The sequence below is a fragment of the Hirundo rustica genome, chromosome 20 (assembly GCF_015227805.2).
Source record: "Hirundo rustica isolate bHirRus1 chromosome 20, bHirRus1.pri.v3, whole genome shotgun sequence".
Taxonomy (NCBI): Eukaryota; Metazoa; Chordata; class Aves; order Passeriformes; family Hirundinidae; genus Hirundo; species Hirundo rustica.
Genome location: NC_053469.1, coordinates 71,312 through 92,594, shown reverse-complemented (window position 1 = coordinate 92,594; position 21,283 = coordinate 71,312). Strand labels below are relative to the sequence as shown.

Genomic DNA, 21,283 nt, shown 5'->3' with positions numbered 1-21,283 from the left:
GCCTGATCTAGGCAAGGAATACAGCATGATACTGCAGTGAGCTCAGCTGGAGTCCACAAAAAATAATTGGGACAGTGTTCAGTAGTACCAACTTCATTGAATATATGATCCTATAGTATCTGGCAGTATTAGGAGAGGGTGAATTTTCCCTTGTGAATCTGCAGTACCCTGAAGTGCTCTGTAAGGTTGCTTTACTCAGAGTGAGAATTACTGTGATGACTAGAAACCAAGTGCTGACTCATTCCTATTGCTCCATTCTTCTGTTAGTATTTCCTTCGAAAGCTTGACCCTTTTGTGGACCGCTGTATTTCTTGCTCAGCTAGAGAATTCTAACTTACTGCCAGTTAGACAATGAATGCCATCAGCATTTCATAATAACCACATTTTTCAGTGAGCTGCACCTGTGTGGCTGCAAAAATGCTAATAAATGGAATCCAGTACATTTTACTGAAAATAAATTTTACTGAAAACTTTATTCCTGGAGAAGATTTATTAAGTAACTTAGCATGAATTCAAATTGAAATTTAACTAAGCATGAAGGCAATAATTTATTGTTTATTTCACAACATTAATGAATAGGAGTATAGCCATGTGTTAGTCTTGAATAATTCTGAACTAAAATACTCAAATATCAGGAGTAAGATATTTGAACATGGAGAATTAAAAATAGCACATTTACAGGTGCTGCTGTCAATTTTATTTGGATGCAAATTATACCTTGAAATTAATTCAGCTTTGTACTTTTTATGCCAGAACTAAGTCCTTTGCAGTTGTTAAGCTACAATGATAATAAATGATCTCAAAATACTGTGGGCAGTAGTTTAATGTTCCAGTCAATAGTTTAAGGCATGGGAGTCTGATAATAGTGATTTAAAGTTAAAATAAAGGTTCTTAGCCCATAAGGCCAATCATCAGTTCAGTTGTCTTGATAGTCCAAAAGTTAATTCATTACTAATAACAGTCAATCTAGTTGAGTTCTGCCAGTGACATGCTGCCTCCTTAGAGGTCAGCATGTGTTTCCAGAGACAGAAAGAAAGCTCAGTGTAGTTGGTAATAATTCCAAAGTCTATAATGGGATTAAGTGCAGGGAGTAGTGTCATCTTTGTGTTCTAAAATATAATTGCATGTGTTGATGATGGAAATGGATTTTACTTGCCAGCACTGTGAATTTATCTTCTACCCAGTTTTCTGTCTTTCAAAAAATTATTAACAGTTTACTGTAGCCAGAGACATTGTGGGTTTGTTTTTTCCCCTTGAAATATTTTTATGAGTGTGAGGCTCCGTAAAAACAGTTAAATCCTACAGCATTTCTATTTGCAAAGTAGTGGAGAAAACCATGTGTCCATTTTCCACTTCTTTTGCCAGCTAGTTTTCCAGTAAATTCAAACAGGAGGCAGGCATCCGATTAAAGTGACTGTCTCACAAGCTATGTTTTGTATATTAGTGGCTAAGAGGGTCTCATTTAATTACCAAATGCATATATAATTGTGAATAGTGCTTTCACAGGAAGGTTTCATGTCTTCCATAACACTGCAGAGATTCTTGTCCCTTGCAAGTAGCATTTAAGAGGAGCTTGAAGCAGTTCAGTTGAATGCTTTCAGGAACTGTGTGATTCACACAACTTCCTTGGCAGCAACCTAAGTCTGTTCATTCTGTCTTGCTGTGGTTTGAGAGAGAGAGAGAGAATGTAGCTGGAGAGCTTATAGTACGCTAACTGTTCACAGTTTCTAGTTGAATTAGCTGTAAAAGAAATCTGTGTTCCTACACAGTGTTAGCCGAGAGGTGCTTGTCATTTATGGTATGGCTGTTAGGTTGTTTTGGAAGGTGTAACTCAATACATTTTCCCAGAACAAAGGAAAAGATTTAACACAATATATGGTAAATGTAAGCCTTCTAAGCAACTGGAGTTTGTCAGAGTTGTACCGAGTCCGTTCAGCTTAGAGAGCTAGCTCATAACGAACTTAGAATATATATTTTAATTAATTAAAAGGGGTCAATTATTGTATGTACGGTATGTGATATATAGGAGTTGAAAATGTAGAAACAGAAGGAAGAAAGACTGGGAATGTTTGCACATTTGTAACCCTCCGAACTAGATATACTACATTAGTGATATCTCTACAGCAGTTCCAGCTTTTTAGAATAAAATAACCCCACACCATCATTTTCCATGTAAACACTGAGTCTGACATTTAGTTTTGCCATTTGTTTTACTGGTTGCTTTGGCAACTAATAAATAGTTTGTGCTAAGTGCTTTAGCAGCCAGTCATTCTGTGGAAATGAGGATTGTCTAATCCTTGTGCAAGTTCTTGGACATTGCTTCAAGTGCACCATGTCTGCTTTTCTTACACAGGACTTAGGGAAGAAATGGAAGAACTAAGTTTTCTTCACATAAATTTACAGATGGTCCCGAAAACTTTACTCTTTGGTTTACATTCTCTTCCTCTGTGATACTTTCGTGAGAAACTTTTACAGCTCTCTGGAGTATTTTGGAAACAAATCCATACCAAACAAATCTGTGGATTCACATGTTATCAACCACTAAATCCGGCTGGAGTTAGTGTACTGTGGGTTTTTTCTTAACATACCAAAGCTTCACAAAAATTATAGAAGAATATTCTGTCAAAACAAATACGAAGTTTCTAAGGGGGGGATGATTGTGCTCAGTTTTTACCTTTATCATTTTCTATTAGTTTCTGTGATTTCTTTACCAAACAAGTCTAATGTCTTAGTTCATTGATGCTTATTTTAACTACCAAGCTATTATCCTGAGGCATGTTACAAAAGCAGACCAACCAGAGGACAAAGGGCTTTTCTGCCTTATTTTTTGGAGGTTTAGTTGGGTTTGGATTTTTATTTTTGACTCTTTTTTTCACAGCAGTCACTTGAAATAGTTTCTGTAAAAAGTTGGGGGGGGGGGGGGGTTTGATGGATTGGTTAATGTATTTGGTTGAACCCAAACGTCAGTTTCCCTGCAGCTATACCCTCACAGTGGATATGTCTTCATTGCCAATCTTGATGTCACCCAAGCCCATATATACTGCCTTGCAGATCCAACTGCAAAAAATTCACGTTTTTGCTCAAGTGTAAGTCTGGGGTTTGTGCATTCCATTGGTGCAGGATAAGTAAGACAAATGGTGACAATCAGTGATTCCATAAAAGTAACACTTGAAATTGAAAATATCACTTCTATCCAGGAGGCATTTAAAGGAAATACACTCAAGTGTGCTTACTGTACAGTCATAATTATGCATGCGTGTGTGTATATGTGTGTGTGAGAGACAGCTTTTGGGGAGCTTGGAGGAGCATGGGAATGTGCAGCTAAGAACTCGGTTTCTTTTTATTAGTTTGCTCTTGTCTGAGAAGCAGCCATAACATGTCTTAGATGTTGTATGCATTAGTAGCCTTTTGTTTAATTGTAAAGCAATACTCTGGGTATTAAAGTGTTCCTTTTACCATAGCAATTGTTCTAGATGTATTTTTTTCTGTCATTCTTGATTCTGTGCACAAATTAATCTAAAATATTATTGTGTGCTTTGTAAGTAGGGCCTTTCTCTTTGAAAGTTTTATTTATCACACACTGGTTACAGCGGAAACAGAGTAGTAAATACAAAGATTTAGCAAGAGAGACTGTGGCTTGGAATATCTTATCTAGTTTTAGAAACAGAGCTGGTAACTTTTTACTTCTTAACTGCTCACCAAAAAATAGTGAATAGTGGAAACTGTTCTACCTTCTAAAAAATCACTCAGTTCTTCATCATATAATATGCAACTCATTTTTAGTTTTTACTTTGCATATCTAGTACTGTTTATTGATAGCTTTTAATGGAGAAAAATTGTGACTGTAACTCACTCACCCTGCTGCTTTTTTAAAAAAGCTCTGGAGACTGTAAATGTTCACATGTTTTACTGAAGGATTGCAAAAGTAACATTCATTTATAACATTTGAAGGGATTATTCATGGAAAAATTATGCAAAGGAAAAAACAGTGAGATCCTTGGGATATGTGTAAACTTTTCCAAATGTTTCTTGCCACAGATCTCTGAACGGCACTCGGCTCGCTCTGATGAAGTTGTCTCCACGTTCCCTAATGCAAACAAATTTTTAATAACATTTTAGTATTTTTATACATCATTCCTGTGCATGTCAGCAAAAATCTTGAAAATGATGCTGAGAAATAATGAAAACCAAACTAACCCTTGTTCATGCCAGCTGACTGGAAAATCCCGCTAAGAGTGCTTTGTCTCCATGAAAGGCAAATAACAGAATAGCAATCATGGTAACAGTATGCACTAGGAGTGGAGCCAGAGGAAGTAAGACAAGAGTTAGCAGTAGCAGATGACTTCACTTATTGGAAAAAAGGGGCAAAATAACCTCAATCCCAAATGAATTTAAGTATTGGAATTTTGTTATCAGCAGTATCAGGCATAACTTCCCCAGCTAATTGCTCAGCAGTCTGGTATGGTCCATAAACATCCCTTGGTCTGTGCAGTTTTCATCAGTATCTCACTGCTTACCCTCTTTGGCATCCTTCTTGGCATGGCTCTCTTTGTCTCTTACTCCTTTACAGAAATGAGGTCATCTGCCCTCTGTCCCATAACTCATGCTGACAGTCACTGCACCCCAGACTTCTTGCTGAACTGAGTATAGCCAGCTGAGGAGAGCTCTATATCACCATTCTTCTTCATAACATTGGCAGCAGGGCAGATACAAAGACTTTGTAAAGGTATTTGAGTTCAGATTCTTATTACCTTAGCACAGGACTAACAGAGCTAAACTATATATTTCCTTCTCTTGCCTTGGAGGATGCAGAACTACATTGAAAATGGTCAGTCCAGGCATAATAATACCAGCACAGATGATATTTCTGTTTTCATCTGATCGCACAAAGGATTCTGCTTTCTGCCATCAGGATCTTCACTGAAGACACCTAACTAGGAATTTTAATAAGTCACAGAATCACAGCACAGTTGAAAGAGGACCACAGTGGATCATCTAGTCCAAGCTCCCTGCTCATGTAGGGTCATCCTACAGCACATGGCACAAGATTGTGTCCAGATGGCTCTGGAATACCTTCCAGAGAAGGAACTCGACACGCTCTCTAGGCAGCCTGTTCCAGTGGTCTGTCAACCCAGGTCCATTACCGTCTTCCACAGGACTGATGCAAGCAATTGTGATTGCCATATGTAATAGCAAGGAGGCCAGCTGGACTGTTTTCTTAAGCTGTAGGCTCTTACACCTGTTTTCCACAAACTCTGTCACCCTTGACACATCACACCTCAAGCCTGGCAATATTTTATGTGAACTTAAATTTTATTCCCTAATATTATTTTGATATTATTCATAATATTCCCTAATATTATGTTGTAATATGAGATGTGGAGTCCCTTTAGACATGCAACATCATTTGTTTCAAGGGGAGAGGGGCAGTTTAACAAACTTTTTCTGTTCTGAAGCTGTCCAGGTAATCAAAGCTCTTATTGAAATCAAGAAATTATCATCTTTATAATGATCAGTCTTTAAATAGTTTTGTGTTGCAATCATGTTAGAGTAAATTTCAGTCCATGCTCCCTAAAGAGAGGGAGGAAATAAAGGGAGTGTAGAGTAAAAAGTCTCAAACCATTATTTGTTGCTAAATAATCTCTCTTACTCTTTGTAGGTTTTGATAGTAACATTTGAACCTAACTGGAGTCAAATCTAGCCAACTTTGATTTTGTAATGGCTTGATTGTGTCAGCACTGGACTTGTAACTTTGCTGTTCTTTCTGACAAAGTCATTTTGATGCAGTCTCAATGCGTTTGTTTTGTTGCATATCAATGTTTTGGAACAAAATTAATCGAACAGCTTTCAGGTTTCTGGTTTTCCACAGTGAGAAACTTAAACCTTTAAACTCTTACGTGTTACAAGATTTAACAGTTATTTCTACAAGCGGTGCAATGTCTATATGAAAAAGCACTGCACTATACTCATAGTCCTCTAGGGCTTTGCCTTAAGTGTGCTACTCTTTCACAGGCTGTGGTTTCAGTAGCATTCAGTGAACTTAAAAGAACTTAATGTCATCCACTTGAAAAAAACTTAATGTAAATCAGGATTGAGAACTGACACCAGAAGCATCTGAATGACACAGCAGGAAGGAATATAAAATGAACAAATCCTGCAGCCAAATTAAGGGACAAGCCTCAGAATGGGTACATTAACAATGAAGTTTATGGTGAGTTTCAGATTAATCTCTTGCTGATAAATGCTCATCATTTTCAGGGAGATTCTCTTTTAGCTGCCACTATCTTCATCCTGGGTTTCACTTCCAATATATTTTAGGCTTCTTAGCAGGTAGTAAATATCTCAATAGTCCTAAGTCTTTTCCTGCTCACAAGTTGAAAAGTATCTGATGGAAAGGTACAACAAGCAAAGCATGTAGAGCAGACTCCTTTTTGGGGAACCTAGTCCATCAGAAGAAGTGGAGGCTTTCAAACTAAAGAACTTGTAATAATTTCTGAAACTTCTGAAGGCATTTGTTTTGTCTCGGCATAAATTTTAATTTGTAATGACAACCCTGGTAAAAGACTTCCAGTGAAATGTGCTAAGAACTTCAGTGAAATTCTTGCTACTGATGCTGCAGATAAGATTTTTCTGACCTAATGGTGAAATATTAATCCATACAGTTTTTACATTAACTAGGCAACACATAATTGCGCTCATAGTCATACTTTTCTGTCCTAATGTTTGTGCTTTGCCTCCATGGCAGAAATGGAAGATGATTGCTTTGGTTTTAGGAAGAAGCTTCCAGTGTTGTGTTACAGCCCAATGCATCAAAACTTTAGTTGCATGTGCAGCAAGAATGTTGTACTTGGCCCTCTCCAGCATGCCAGATGTGTGTCTCTAGGTGAATCTCTGGATGAAGTGATGACTGAAAGTGCATTTTTTAAAACTGCACGTGACCATTAGGTATAGGACCTTCTCTGAAGCTGCATGTGCCAGTGACTGATGCTATGACTGATGTGTTTACAAATTCACAGTGTGTGGATGGTAACAAAGGCAGGCAGGCAGAAATGCTGTCCTGATGTATATATGAATGAGGCAGAAAAACAGGCTTTAAAAACTGTTTTGTCTTTGTTCTCCTACTAAATTGATGGCCTGATGAATAATACTACTGAAGGTCCGTCTAACAAACTTGTCCCATCTCTCTGTATTGCTAAAAGAAGTTTTGTCTTTTAGCTTGTCTTGGAACTCCCTTCATTATTAATTAAGCAGCATAACAAACTGTTTGCTCAAATGTGCAGAACACTCTGTGGATTAAATATTTCCCCTTACTGCTAGGGAAAACCTTTTGCAATTTTTCCTAGTTACAATCCAGTTTACAGTGAAATTCCAGAGTCTGGGCTATGGGGAAATAAAAATAAAAGTAATTTGGAATTAATTTTTGTGTTTCATACAACTTGTTGTAAATCTTTATTGCAGAGCGAGTACGGGCAGGAAAGCATCTTGCATTTATTTTGTGGGGGTGGGGGGTGTTTGCCTCTTACTGGGACAAACTCATTACTGGTTATCGTATTTCTTCTTGTGTCTCATGAATCCTCCTCAATTCAAGGCAGAAGAAGTTGATGCCTTCCTTCAAGGGTTCTTCAGGGTAGAAGGAGTAGCCTGTATAACAAATGGAATTGTCTCTAGTAGGGAGAGACCCATAAGGATCATTGAGTCCAACTTGCTGCTCCTTGCAGAGCTATATAAAACTAAATTATATCACTAAGAGTGTTGTCCAGATTCACCTTGTACTCTGACAGGCTTGGTGCCACACTCACTTCCCTGGGAAGTCTTGCCTCCCAGAACCATTTCTGTTAAAAGTTCATGTTCACATGCTGTTGTCAAACTGTGCTATGGGATGTTGGTGTTTGGATTGGTTTTGAGGGGTTTTTCTTCTGTTTCAGTTTTTACTTATTTGATTGCCAGGCACTTTTGTAAAGACTCTGATGATGATTGTACACAGCTTTTCACATCACAAAGTTTCTTCTTGTGCTAACCTCTTAATGGGTGGGGTTTTGTTTAGAGTCCAGAAGCTGATTAAGCTGAGGTTGCTGGAGGCTCCAAGAAGTGATTTTGTAATGTAGAGGGAACTCTGTTCTGCTGGTACTTCACCTGTCCCAAGGAGAAAGATACAAGGGGCAGATGGTGACTTTCATGATCGCTGTTCCCACTTCCGTCGTAAGCACCAATGCCGCAGCTAAATGTTTAGAAGTGAAATCTCAATTGTTCGCTGTGAAGCCAAGAAGAGCCTGGCATCTACTGAGAATGACAATAGTCCATATTTTCCACTGTATTGTAAAGGTCACTGCTTGCCTCTTGTGAACAGCATCGAGGAGCTGGAACAAAACCAATTTGTCCATGTTTTCTGTGAGGCCTTATAAAATCGGTAAATTGAGAGGAAGAATGATTGCAGTGAGACGTCTCATAGATGTTTGAGAAGTAATACATCTGCCTGGCCATTAGGTATATGAAAAGCCCTTGGTTTCTCTTACGTGCTCAAGCTGTGAGTCAGAATGAGCAGATTGTTTACAGTTCATTCACAACATGAAGTTGTGAACAAAATTCAAAACACCTGTGAACGTTCCTGTTCACACCTGAAGTACGAACTGACTTTATGGTTCTCTATATTGCACTTTGGCACATCCAAGATGTAAAGATGCCAAGAGTTTCCATAGTCCATTGTTAAAAGTATGAGCGAAACTGTTTTAAAAATTACTCCATGGAGTTCAAGATTATGGAGATGAATTTATAGCAAAAATGGATGGTGTAGCCCTGATGTGCAAGAAACAGTGCTTCAGAAATGGTGCCTTTTGGTTATCTGTAAAAATTTATTTTCATCAGTTCCTAAGCACACCAGCCAATGAAATTTCTGGGATTTGCATCAGTTCAGTGTTAAATAATCTCTGTCTTTTAGGTCCATCTGACATGTCAGCAATTATGAAATTCAGCAGAAGACCCACATGTCCCGATGCCTCAGTAGCAGCAAGTCTACCTACACCTCCTGTACCAAGGCACCGGAAGAGTCACAGCCTGGGAAACAAGTGCGTAATCCCAGCTGTCTCATGCTCAGGCAGTTACACGTGTCAAAAAAAATTTTAGGTAGCAGCAGAGAACTTGCTAGTATTTGTCCTTTCCATTTCTTGTATTGCAAGAGTGTTTCAGGATTTACTATGTATTCTCTAGGTTTTCTCTTGACACTTTTGTTACTTTTGCTGACTCTATTCTCTGCTAGTGCCCGGCACTGGCAGTACTTGAAAGGTGCTTATCCGCTATGGTCTGTGGATTCCTGGTGTGTCTACTTTTTCTGGGTTTCTGCTTTTGCTGCCACCAAGGATGTTCAGGTTTTGTATGGAGAGGAGTCAAGACACCTACAGCTTCCCAGCTGCAGATATTTAATAATTGTTACTGACAAAGAGAAGTAAAATATGAAACTCATTTCGGTAGTAAAGGAGCATATGTACAGTAAGTGGTAGCTTATAATTGCCTGCTCCTTAATAACCTGCTGATGAGGCAGAGGCTGAGTGGAAATAATGTGAGCCAAGGGTTGCTGTTAGATGACATAAGAGGGGTTTGATGTGTTTTTCTTCTTCCATGTTGCAGCATGATGTGTCAGTTGAGCGTCGTGGAGAGCAAAAGCGCCACGTTCCCGACGGAGCGGCCGCGGCACCTGCTGGATGACAGTGTCCTGGAGTGCCACAGCCCCGCGCGTGAGCACGCGCCCGGCACGCGCCTTGCCAACGGCCTCTCCATAGGTATCGCCTGCCTGGGGAGTGACACCCCTGCTCTCGTCCCAGGGCGCTGCAGGCTCACAGATACCTGAAAGTAGAGAATTAGGAAGATCATTAGTTCCTGTGCAAAGACTGATTGTTTTCCTGGATGAAAGCAGATGAGAACTGCTACCTGGTCAACGTTCCCTCAGCTTTCCTCAATTATCCACTGGTGCTTTTGATAGAAGTGGCATGAAGGAAGATTGGTTTTGTAGATGCTTGGTGTGTGACACAAAGTGTTTGTCAGCTTTTGCCAGGGAAAAAGCGGATTTATATTTAAAAAGCTACCTTTACACAAAGAAAGCTTTAATTTTAACTATATGTTTTAGAAGATGGGAGAATTGTTTGGCAGCACTCTCTAAGACTTAAAAAGAAATGTAAAATGAACACATTATGGTATTTTAATGAATAAAAATTACTATAATATCAAAAAAATTATCAAGAATTTGTGTTCTAAGCAAGAGAAAGCCACCTTTTAAGAGACTCAGGCTATTTCTAGAATAGGAAATTGACTGTGAAAGATAGCACATTACTTGACCAAGAGTTAGACGTTGAAATGATCTTTGCACTTCTGAAAATACAGGCACAGCTCACTGTGTTAAAACTGAGCATTAGAAGATCAGTCCTGGGCAAATTAAAATTGTGAGCTAAATAGTTGTACCAGAAAAGGAGGGACAAATGAGTGACAGGCTTGAAGAAGAAATAGGAACTTTGTTATGAATACCATCATATATGTATTAATAATTCCTAGCAACAGCACGCAGCTGACCTATCCTGTATTTAAGTTGTGTTTGCTTCTTGAAAGTAAACCATGATACCATATCTAATAACTTAATTGACTTATGGATATCGTGGTAGAAATACTGTCTTACAAAGGTGCTGGATTTTATCTTCCTGAAGTGCTCAGCTTCTGAAGTAAAAGCGTAATGAAAATTAAAGTAATGATATTAAAATGCAGCAGTAACATGAGTTAAGAGTGAGATACTATAAACGGAGAGGCTCATGTAAGCCTCTTCCAACCAAAGATTTTACCATGAACTCTAAACACTACTACTTCAAAACATGATTTGAGTAAGCGGTGTCCACGGTACTATATAAAAGAGTATTCTGGTGAGCCACATACATTGGCTTTGTATTTTCCCATGGGTGGTTTTCTTACTCCTTCTCTGTACTACTCTCTTTCTAGATAGCAGTGAAAGCTCAGAATTTAGTGAGGAGCTGCCGTCAGGGCTTGAAAGGTGAGTTAGTCTTCATGTACACTCACTGAGCACTCTACAGAATTAGCTAAGAAATTCACAAATTATCCCTAACATAGGTAAGCCCTAAATCAACTGTTATTTTTTATCAAATTATTGATTAGTTAGGAAAAAAATGGCAAACATTTTGAAATAAAGCACTGTAAAGGTATTGGACCTTAAAAGAAGATTGGGAGCTATCTCTGTCATGTTTACCAAACCCTAACTGTTGAAGTCTCAAACTAGAATATCCCTCATCAGATATTTGCATTCACAAACAGGGGTCGTTTATATGCCACACTGGGGCCTAACTGGAGGGTACCGATACGGAATTCTCCTCGGAGTCGCAGCTGTATCTACAGGTACAGTTCAGGGTCTACCTCTTACACTGGATGGTGCTAAACTTGAATTTGGGTCTTTATGCTTTCGTAGTGTAATGTCTTTTGTGTCCAAATATCCTCGTATGACCATAACAATTTACGAAGTCTCTCCCTCCTGCTAGTAAAAACTCCTGTTAATGCTAAAGCAGGGTTATGGCCCATTCATATGAAATTCAGTTTAGCTATTGATTTAACTAATGATATCTGACTTCCATTCTCCAGAAAACTAAGCTTTACGTAGGGTTTTATGAACCTTTACAGAAGCAGGTTTGTCATGAAGGCCATCTTTGACTCCTGTGAAAAGTAACGATGTTAGAATGACACCTTCTTCACCCTTCCCCACAATCTATTTCCTGATTTACTGGACAGCTACCCATAATATCTGTCCATGTCAGAGAGCTATAGTATGGTGTGTTGATTTTGTTCAGTAAAAGGGTATTACCTTGGACCTCAAGTAAGAGAGAGAACATCCACAAGCCATATGTAGCAGGCACTCACAGTGTTGCTAGTCACCAAGATGTGGACTTTCCAGAAGCAGGTAATCCATTTACAGACCTAAGAGAGTTGACACAGAAAATTTTACATAGTTTGAGGGATAAAAATTATTCCTTTGTGTATACCTGGCCCGAACTTGATAAATTCTGTGATGCTGGCAAATGAAGACATATGTTCAGAAAATTGGGCTCTGAATCAGTATTCTGCAAATACTGTGATTTAGTTGCAGTTTAAATACAGTCAGATTTTATTTTGTTTAAATTAGTTTGCTTCAGCCATTGTAGGTGTATCGATGTAATGTATAAATTACAGCTGCTTTACCTGTGCCAGTAACATCTGATAGCAGTACAATTTAGAGGTTAGACAGGAATAAAAATGCATACTTTATGAATTCATAAAGGAATACACTTTGTAACAGTATTTCAGCTGTTGCACCTGCTCCCGGAAAATACTTTCTTAACATGACCACGGAGGATCTGTTTCAAAAACATACAAAAGCTAGAAATATAAAATGTAAGAAGATAAAAATGTGAAGTCTATTAAATGCACAAAGAAGAATTACTCCTAAAATACGTTTCTTACATTTATCCACTGTCAAGTAATTCTAATTCTTGTGGTCATTCTTTCTTTTCTGAAACCTTCTACTACCTCTGTCAAATATAGAATTGGCAAGAATGCACATGACCAGAGACCAGGCAGGTGCATGCAGTGAAAGAAAATACAGCTGGCAGTTGGAAGGGCTGTTCTGCCCTAGACGTGGTTGCGCGCATCACTTGGCACCAGCATGAGTTCAGGCTCCTATAAAGACAGAATAGTGTTCCTTTCACAACTGAAAGGTACATCATACATGTCCTTTTCCTTGTATTCATTACTAGACATGATTTAATTGGCACTGATAAACCTTATTGGTCCACATAAGAACATCAAGGTTGTGATTACATGGCAATTACAAGAAATTAGCAGCAGATAACCTACCAATCAGTATTTGGTTGTGGCATTATTAATGGCTGTTTGCATTTCTAACTTTCTATCAGTCGTATCTCTTTCTCACTGTTGTATATGAGAAGTTTTATGTTCATTCTGGAAAAGGAAAAACTATTCTCATCTCTGTACAATAGATGATTTAACTTATTTTAAATAATTATTAATGGTTTAATTTATTTTTAAGAATTTTTAAATTCTTAATTAATTAAAGAATTAATAAAAATGAAAATTAATCTCTTCTTTAAATTTATTTTTTTTTTAAAGAATTTACAGAATTTTTAGGCACTTGTCCCAACTCGTTTCCAATTAGGAAGGGTATTTTCATTTAATTTAAAATAACATTTATGGGAGCTCTTATTGCCAAAATTGTAAGCCAAAAATTTCCAGAAAATCTGGTAAATTCTGTAATTTACCAGAATAAAAAAGAAAATTGCCTATTTTGACTTTGGGTTTCCGTATTTACTCTGTTTTATGTTTTCATGTCTAAGCCCCCAGAACAGAACCTTTTTGAAAGATCCCGGTTCCTACTTGATAGCTAAGTTAGGAAAGCACATATTCTAGAGTCACATTTCAGATGATGCAATATACATAAAGCAGTGCAGGATCGATGTATTTATAGCTAAATTAATATTGTTTACTTACTGTTATTATTTGTCTGCTCAAATACATAGAGGAATGCTTTGTCTCTCCAGCCCAGCGGGTGTCTGCAGCTGCACAGCAGGAGGTTCCACAGGAGTCATTACCATGGAAGGGCCTTTGAGAAGAAAAACACTGCTCAAAGAAGGCAAGAAACCTACTGTAAGTGATTCTAATTATAATTATTGCTGTGGTCAGAATTCATTAGTGGCTGTTTTAATTTTGAGGATTAGATTAAACCTGCAGCTCAATACCACACAAAACAATGGTTTTATCAATTGTAATCTTCTGATCAAAGTTTTAACCAGGTTGCAACCTTTGTGTGTCATTTGATGTACAGCTGTTTTGCTTCTCCCTGCATTTGCAAGTCACGTTTCTAGCTCTGACAGCAGAGGAGTGAAGCAATTGTGTAACCAGCAAGCAGTGCTGTGAGGGCAGAAATAAATCTTGTGGCACTGCTGATGACCTGATACTTTCCAGCTAAATAACCCTGACAAAGGCAGATATTGCAAGGTGGATAGTGTCCACATTACATTTCTGTGACAGGACATGGATTAATAACTTCTAACGAGTTTGTAGATTACAGAACTTGCCGTGGCACTCATAAAAGGCTGAAGAGGGACGTCTTCAATACAGAATTTTCAAGGGAGGCTACAAATTCAATTGAATATATTTCTACATCATATTTCAAAATATATTTTGTGATATTTTTAATCACATTAAAATGGAAAGGCTGCAGAGCAGCCACCCATAGCACCAAAGTCACGGTAATTCATAGTTAACCTGAATTTGTGGGTTTCACATGGTTCTAGTCTTACGCATTTGGTAATTTATTTGTTTTCTGTAGAGTTGACTGATGTATTTCACATGCAACCCAATTCAGTTCAGAGCTAAAAGATTTGAAGAATGCCAGAGTTGTCAACTCAATAATTTTTTTTCAATCGAAAGTCTAAGATCCGTACAGCAGAAGGCAGCACACTGTTCTTCTCTAAACAATCAGTACTGACACTTCTAAGAGATACCCAACTAAGAAGGATTGTATTCACAGCCAGCCATCAAGATTTAGGTAGCTGGGCCGACTTACACCAGGACACACTCTTTATCTCCTTTCTTTGTTTCTGAAGTTAATTTTGGTAGCACTTGGCCTTGTCTGTGAATAGATTTTGGAAATGTCTGAGATATGCAGGGTTTTTCCTAATTTTTTTCCCATTTTCATTTAGCTCTCCTCGTGGACTAGATACTGGGTCATGCTTTCAGGATCAACTCTTCTTTACTTTGGAGCAAAAGCTTTAAGAGGCACTGAAAGAAAACATGTAAGCTTTAAATTTATTTTAAAACCAAAAATTGAATATTCATAAGTAGATCTGGAAGGGCATCTAAAGTGTACTTTCTGTTCCAGGCTAAGCCATATTTCTGCACAACTTCTGCAGTCAAAAGTTAATCTCTGCTACAGTCTCAGCTATGACTGACTTGTCTGTCTTTTCCAGTATAAATCTACACCTGGGAAAAAAGTCTCCATTGTGGGCTGGATGGTGGCGCTGCCTGATGACCCAGAGCATCCTGATATTTTCCAGCTAAATAACCCTGACAAAGGTAGATCTTCTAAGATGGACAATGTGGGCGTTACATTTCTATGACAGGAAATAGGTTAATATCTCTTAATGAGCTTGTAGATTACAGAACTTGCAGTGGCACTCATAAAAGACTGAAGAGGCAGATCTTCAATACAGAATTTTCAAGGGAAGGTACAAATTAAATGGAACGTATTTCTACAATATGCTGTGGTGCTTCTGTGGTGTCTACAGAGAGATTCCTTATTTTTGACAGTTACTGCAAGCTTTGCAGAAATTCCTCAGCCAATATGAGATTGCAGCATGTCCATGTGTCTCCATACATTGATCTCCAAGTCTCTGAATAGCTTCCTTAAAATCTGTCAGTATCAGTCAAATCTTGACTTACACTGAGGCCAATTAAAATATCAAACCATTTGCCAAAATAAGTCTGCTAAGTAATTATTACTTTTTAATAATTAATTTTGCAGTACCATAACTCTTCTCCCTTGATTAAACTTCAAAAACTTCAAAAGATAAGAAAACTCCTGGAGTTATTTTATACTTTTAAGTGGTTGCTTACAGGTTCTTGAGGCTTTCTTCAGTTTCCATGTTTTCAGCATTGGTGCTGGATATGGAAGTCCATCTACTGTGTGAAGTGCATCATCTGGGTGTTAACTAAAATGCACAAAATATTTGATTGCAGGAAACAATTTGCAGTAGGACATTGAAGAAAACTAAGTTTACGAATATGAAAAACTTTATCAGAAGCCTTGATGAGAAGAAAGCCAGGATTAAATTAGATCTGACCTGCGGCGTATGAATGATGCACAGTCCCCAGTTGTGGTATAACCAGAAACATTTATTAAAAGTGTATATAGCTTTTATAATATTTTCACTATCAGATTAGAATTTCACATGGCTGGATAGCCAATAGTGTAACTGTTCATGTGTCTGCTAACCAATAATACAAGGGATCACATTCCTAATACTCACATCAGCTTTTTTTCTTTAAATCAAGTGCTTGTAAAACAATTTTTTCTGCAAACTACTGAGGCTCTGCTGCCTGTTACATATTAGAAACTTTGTTACATCTCTCCTGCCTTGACTGAATAGACCTTGTACTTCTTAACCAAGCGGTCTTTGTTCTCTTATTACTGAGCGTTCTTTGTTTTCTTGCCCCACACCAACCTACGTGGTCTTTTCTGTGGCTGAAATTCGGCCTTTCTGCCTGTGAGGCCACATATGTTCTCATACTTGCTTCAGCCAAGAACTGCTGGGTAACATGCCTCATGTGGACTCTGTTAAATTAGCAGCATCATGTTTGAGCATTTGAGGTGCAAATTAATTTAAGAGTTTACTTCAGGGCTTTGGCTTCTGCACAGAAATCAGAGTCCTTTGAAACTACATGTCTGTCTGCAGATTCAGAGTCTTTCATTTTCTTATATTTGCAGGCAATGTTTACAAGTTTCAGACTGGTTCAAGGTTTCATGCAATATTATGGCATAAACATTTGGATGACGCGTGCAAAAGCAACAAGCCTCAGGTAAGGTTGTGAAAACTATTTCTACCCACTTTTTCTTATTTTCCAGAAAAATCCTTAGTAGAAAAGATACGTCTTTCAATCTGTATTGTACACACATTCCTGTGGGGACAGGCATAATTCTTCATTCTGTACATTGACCCATTTTTCCAATAGGAGAAAGAAAGATTATTTAAAATTAGAGAATTCCCATCAAATCGAGTTTCGTGCAGGTCTGGCTATTGGTTTGGTTACCTTAAGAGCATATAACCTCTACTCTCAGTTGCTTCAAGCAAGATAACCTCATCTCTTCTTTAGAAGGGATTGTCTCATGGAAAATGAAAGCAACCATACCAGGATGGACTTGATGATTTTAGAGATCTTTCCCAAATGTAATGATTCTATGAGTAATTTACAATCTCTTCCAGGTACCTGCTAATCTAATGTCATTCGAATAATTTCCTCTCCTACCTGGTGTGACTTCCAAGTGCCAAACTGAAGAAACAGGTTATTCTCTAAGGAGGAGGAGGGGAATGGTTTTCCTGACACAAGCCAGCCACAGATATTTCAGCACTTTTCTGTGTAACTTGAAAGTGATTCTGACACAGCTTTCAAAAGCAGAAAGTGAATGTTGTCCCTAGGACCAGATAAAGTCTCATGCACTGCATGAAAGCAGACAACTTAGATGGACAGAAGATTAATCCTGACTCCTGCAGGATTCTGAGGACTCAACTATTTGTGGTCAGAGACTGCATGAACTGATATTTGCCCACAAACTGAGCATCATATGTTCTGCATATTCTTTTTTAGATGGTCCTTTTTATTGTTAAGCTGCTTTGTGTGACTGAAGAATATTTGGCCCATGTTGGGTTTCAATTCTTTCTAATGCACAACGATTGACAGTGTTAACTTGCTCCAAAGTGTCAATTAGAATAGAAAATTGTGGAATAACATTTTTATAGTCTAAGTGCACTGAGTTGCTTGGCAATGTGGCTGCCTCAAATTTTCTGTCAAATCTCTGGACAATTCTGCTGTTCATATTTGAGCTATTTGGGAAAAATGTATTTTGGCATAGGACAGTTTGTTTCCTTTTTCATTCGGTTATTTTGCTCAGGAATACCCTGGTAATGGAATTAAGGTTGTTTAAATTTATGTTGTGCTGAAGTTTGTCTTTCATTCTTTTACTGGTGGCATAGTTGGTTATAAATTTGGTGTTTTGGTTCAATCTGAATATTGTTCATTTCAAGTCCCATAGCACAGGGAAGAAGGTAATCAGGTGTTATGACTCCATATCATTGTTCCTGTTCTGTTCTGTCCTTCCGTGGAATCGGCTCCACTCAATTCCAGTACGTGTTGCAACTTCAGGACACTAGTACTGGCAGATGATACTGCTATTATAAAATCATGGTGGCAGGGAAAGACTGTCTTAACAGTGGAGCAAGTACAAAGAAGTCTCCACATCAATATCCAGAGAACAAATTAACAAACAAAAGAAGTGTTAACTGGGCCTTCTCCTCTGAAGGAGCTCTCTGCTGTATTCCTGCTGTGCCCTGGCACTCCTGCAGTCAGAATCTTTTTCTGTTCATATGTTAAATTCATCAGTTTTTCTGTTTGAAACTCTTTTGCCATATAGCATCATTATTCAGACTTCATCAATCACCAAAAAACCTCTTCTGAGTTTCCTGAGATTGCATAGAGGAGAAATTGGCAAGTCAGCCTCTAGCTTACAAAGCAGGACCACCGTGGAAGTCAGTGTAAGTGAGCAGAAGCTCCACTAGAACAAGCTCCCTTGCATTAGCGGTATGTATCTTGTGGACTTCCATGATATTCTATATTTTTATTTTGAAACTTCTCTAACAACAAGGAGAAGAAAATACCTGGATTGTTAAATGTCAAAAGTAAGTTTTCTGTACTTTTAAGAGTTCGTGTTACAATCCTGAAAGCCTAATACATACCAGCTTTTCAAGAAAACCATTTCCTGATGACAGCTGCGTTTAGATCCTGGGACATGGGAAAGTGTATGTAAAGCTGATAACTGAGGAACTGTGTGAAGAGTGGTAATGCAAAATATATTTGTATCATTTTTCTCTTTTTTTGCTATTTGAAGACAACTTTGAACTAGGAAAAACGTGGCTATCTGCAAGGGCAAAGTATCTAATGCCACTAGAGATGCTGTAGAAACTTTTAAATGTGGTAATATCCTGCCACCAGTAAATGACTTCAGACTCTTAGACTGTGATATAGTCTGAATTAATTCTGCACCAGTAGATTTTTGTGATTCGTCATCAATGAGATTAAACAGCTTTTCATTGTAGCACAGTTGTGAAATTGCTGCACAGTATCGAGAAATTCGGATTGATGGCAGTGAAAAAGTACTGATGGCAGTGAAAGAATACTAGTAAAACATCTTAAACCAAATTTAAATTAGTCTTTAAGTATTAAACAGTTTGTAGCTGCTGATTAGAGGTGTTATGATGCTGTTTGGTACCATTCGCTATTACCTGGTACTTCTATGGTTAATTGAAAGCTGCTATTGAAATACAGTACGTTGCCTATCACCACTGATTTTTACAGCATTTTCACAAAAAATACCACAAACCATACAAGTTTTCCTCCATCAAAGAGAACAACTGCAACCGTTATGTAAACATTATGTCATAATTACTATTTTCAGAACTGTGAAGATATAACAACTATAGGTAATAATATTGGTTTATTAAATGTGCAGTTTTGATGTAATTCAGTGCCAAAATGCATGTTTTTCCAAATAGCACTAAAATGAGGCAAAGAAACTGGTTTTCAAATTGAGACTGACTTGTCACATTTTAATGTTAATCAATTTCAACATTTTGGTTTGTTTTGTGTGGAAACTGTTGCACTATTTTTGGCTGTGTTTTCCAGCAGTCCACTGCATGCCATTTGTGTAAAGGATTCTTTCTATAATTCTTGTGAACTGTCTCACCTGTAAGAACTCTGGCATTGGAATCTAGGTTTTTGGCGAAGTATTTTGTTACCTCAGTCTTGTATCAAGTTGCTGCATTTTTCAGTTTGATACATTGATAATAATGATTGTTTTGCTAATTAAATACTTTAATGTAAAAAAAGTTTGTTTACTACAACAGTTAATAGCATTTGGTTGTAAGTTTGAAAATGTGCAGGGTATGTATGCTGTTGACAATAAAATATTCTGAAAAAGAACAGCAGAGGTACAGAAGGAATGTTTTAGCTCAAAGGCAGCATGCATGTTTTATTTCTAAATGAATAGTAATATAATTGAACAGACTTTACAGAGCACATTGTCTAGCCATTTAGTAGTATAAATACAACAGAATCAACATTTCTCAGATAAAAATTGAAAAAGCCTTCAAATTTGCAGCTTTTTCAAGTTAGATTTGGAAAGTCCAAAGAAGTAGAGACAAACTTAAATTTCTTTGCACTTAAAATTTAACTCAGCAGGTTTGCAGATGACACCAAACTGAGTTGCGCAGTTGCCACGCCTGAAGACTGGGGCCTGGACAAGCTTGATGTGTGGCTGGGGCTGCCAAAATTCTGAACAGATCTGACTGACCAAAAACTGAACAGATCAAGAGCAACTCTGCTGAGAGGACCTTGGGGGTGCTGGTGTATGAGTGGCTGGACACGTCCTGGCCACGTGCACTGGCAGCTCAGAAGCCAGCCACGTCCTGGGCTGCATCAAAAGCAGTGTGGGCAGCAGGTGACAGAGGTGATTCTGCCCCTCCACTCAGCTCTTGTGAGACCCCATGTGGAGCGCTTCATCCAGCTCTCAAGTCCATGGTATAGGAAGGACATGAACCTGTTGCAGTGGGTCCAGAGAAGGGCCATATGAACAATCCGAGAGCTGGAGCACCTCAGCTATTGAGGAAAGGCTGAGACAGATGGAATTGTTTAGTCTGGAGAAGAAAATGTGCCAAGGAAGTGTTACTGCCACCTTTCAGTACTTAAAGGGGACTTACAAGAAAGATGGGGACAGTTTTTTTAGAACCACCTGTAGTGATAGGAGAAGGGATAACAGTTTAAAATTAAAAGAAGGTGGATTCAGACTAGATATATGAAGAAATGTTTTGCAGTGAGGGTAATGAAACACTGGGTTGGCCAGAGCGGTCGTGGACACCCCATCCCTGGTAGTGATCAAGGTAAGGTAGGACAGGACTCTGAGCAACCTGGTTGAAGATGTCCCTGCTTATGGCAGGGGAGTTGGACTATGTGATCCAACTAAAACCACTCTATGATTTTATTTCTTATGCAAGGTAAATGAGGTCCAGATAATGATTGGCAATGAAGGTCATTTAATTTCTGCTGAAACATAATTTCATGAGCAGTTGGCTGAGAGAAAAACAACATGTGAAGATGAGAGCAAAACAAGCTAATATAAAAAAAAAAGTTACTTCTACAGATGAACAGAGAAGCATATATCCTTTTCCCAAAGTAGACTCAATTTCCTGTTATCCCCAGCAAAGAGGAAGAGTGTTTAAAGACTTTTTTTATTACTTGGTAGTCTTGGAAATAAGTTGCATCCTTACAATTTTCCCTCAGGGTCATGTCCAGTGTTTCACTGTAAATATTTTATAAAGGAAGCATGTGTAAGTGTCTCTCATATCTATCAAATGGTTCTTTTCACTAATAGGATCAGATAAGATGGGAAAATTGACTAGAATTTTTCTCCTTTCCATAG

At 38.1% G+C, this 21,283-nt stretch overlaps 1 protein-coding gene across 7 annotated transcripts in view; it reads left to right on the top strand.

The window, feature by feature from the left end:
- Positions 1-19,777, top strand: part of RALGPS1 (Ral GEF with PH domain and SH3 binding motif 1) — a 94,952-nt gene extending 75,175 nt beyond the window's left edge. For 4 of the 7 annotated variants that reach the window (XM_040083265.1, XM_040083266.2, XM_040083270.2 and 1 more), the window contains 9 exons: positions 8,936-9,062; positions 9,622-9,773; positions 10,975-11,026; positions 11,305-11,385; positions 13,554-13,680; positions 14,739-14,831; positions 15,006-15,111; positions 16,523-16,614; positions 17,019-19,777. In XM_040083265.1, the coding sequence (XP_039939199.1) occupies positions 8,936-9,062; positions 9,622-9,773; positions 10,975-11,026; positions 11,305-11,385; positions 13,554-13,680; positions 14,739-14,831; positions 15,006-15,111; positions 16,523-16,614; positions 17,019-17,048 (860 nt within the window). In that variant the 3' untranslated portion in view covers positions 17,049-19,777. Of the gene's footprint in view, positions 1-8,935; positions 9,063-9,621; positions 9,774-10,974; positions 11,027-11,304; positions 11,386-13,553; positions 13,681-14,738; positions 14,832-15,005; positions 15,112-15,774; positions 15,915-16,522; positions 16,615-17,018 lie in introns of all 7 variants that reach the window. The other 3 variants (XR_005703720.2, XM_040083267.2, XM_040083269.2) reach the window with 3 other exon arrangements.
- The last annotated feature ends 1,506 nt before the right edge of the window (positions 19,778-21,283 follow it).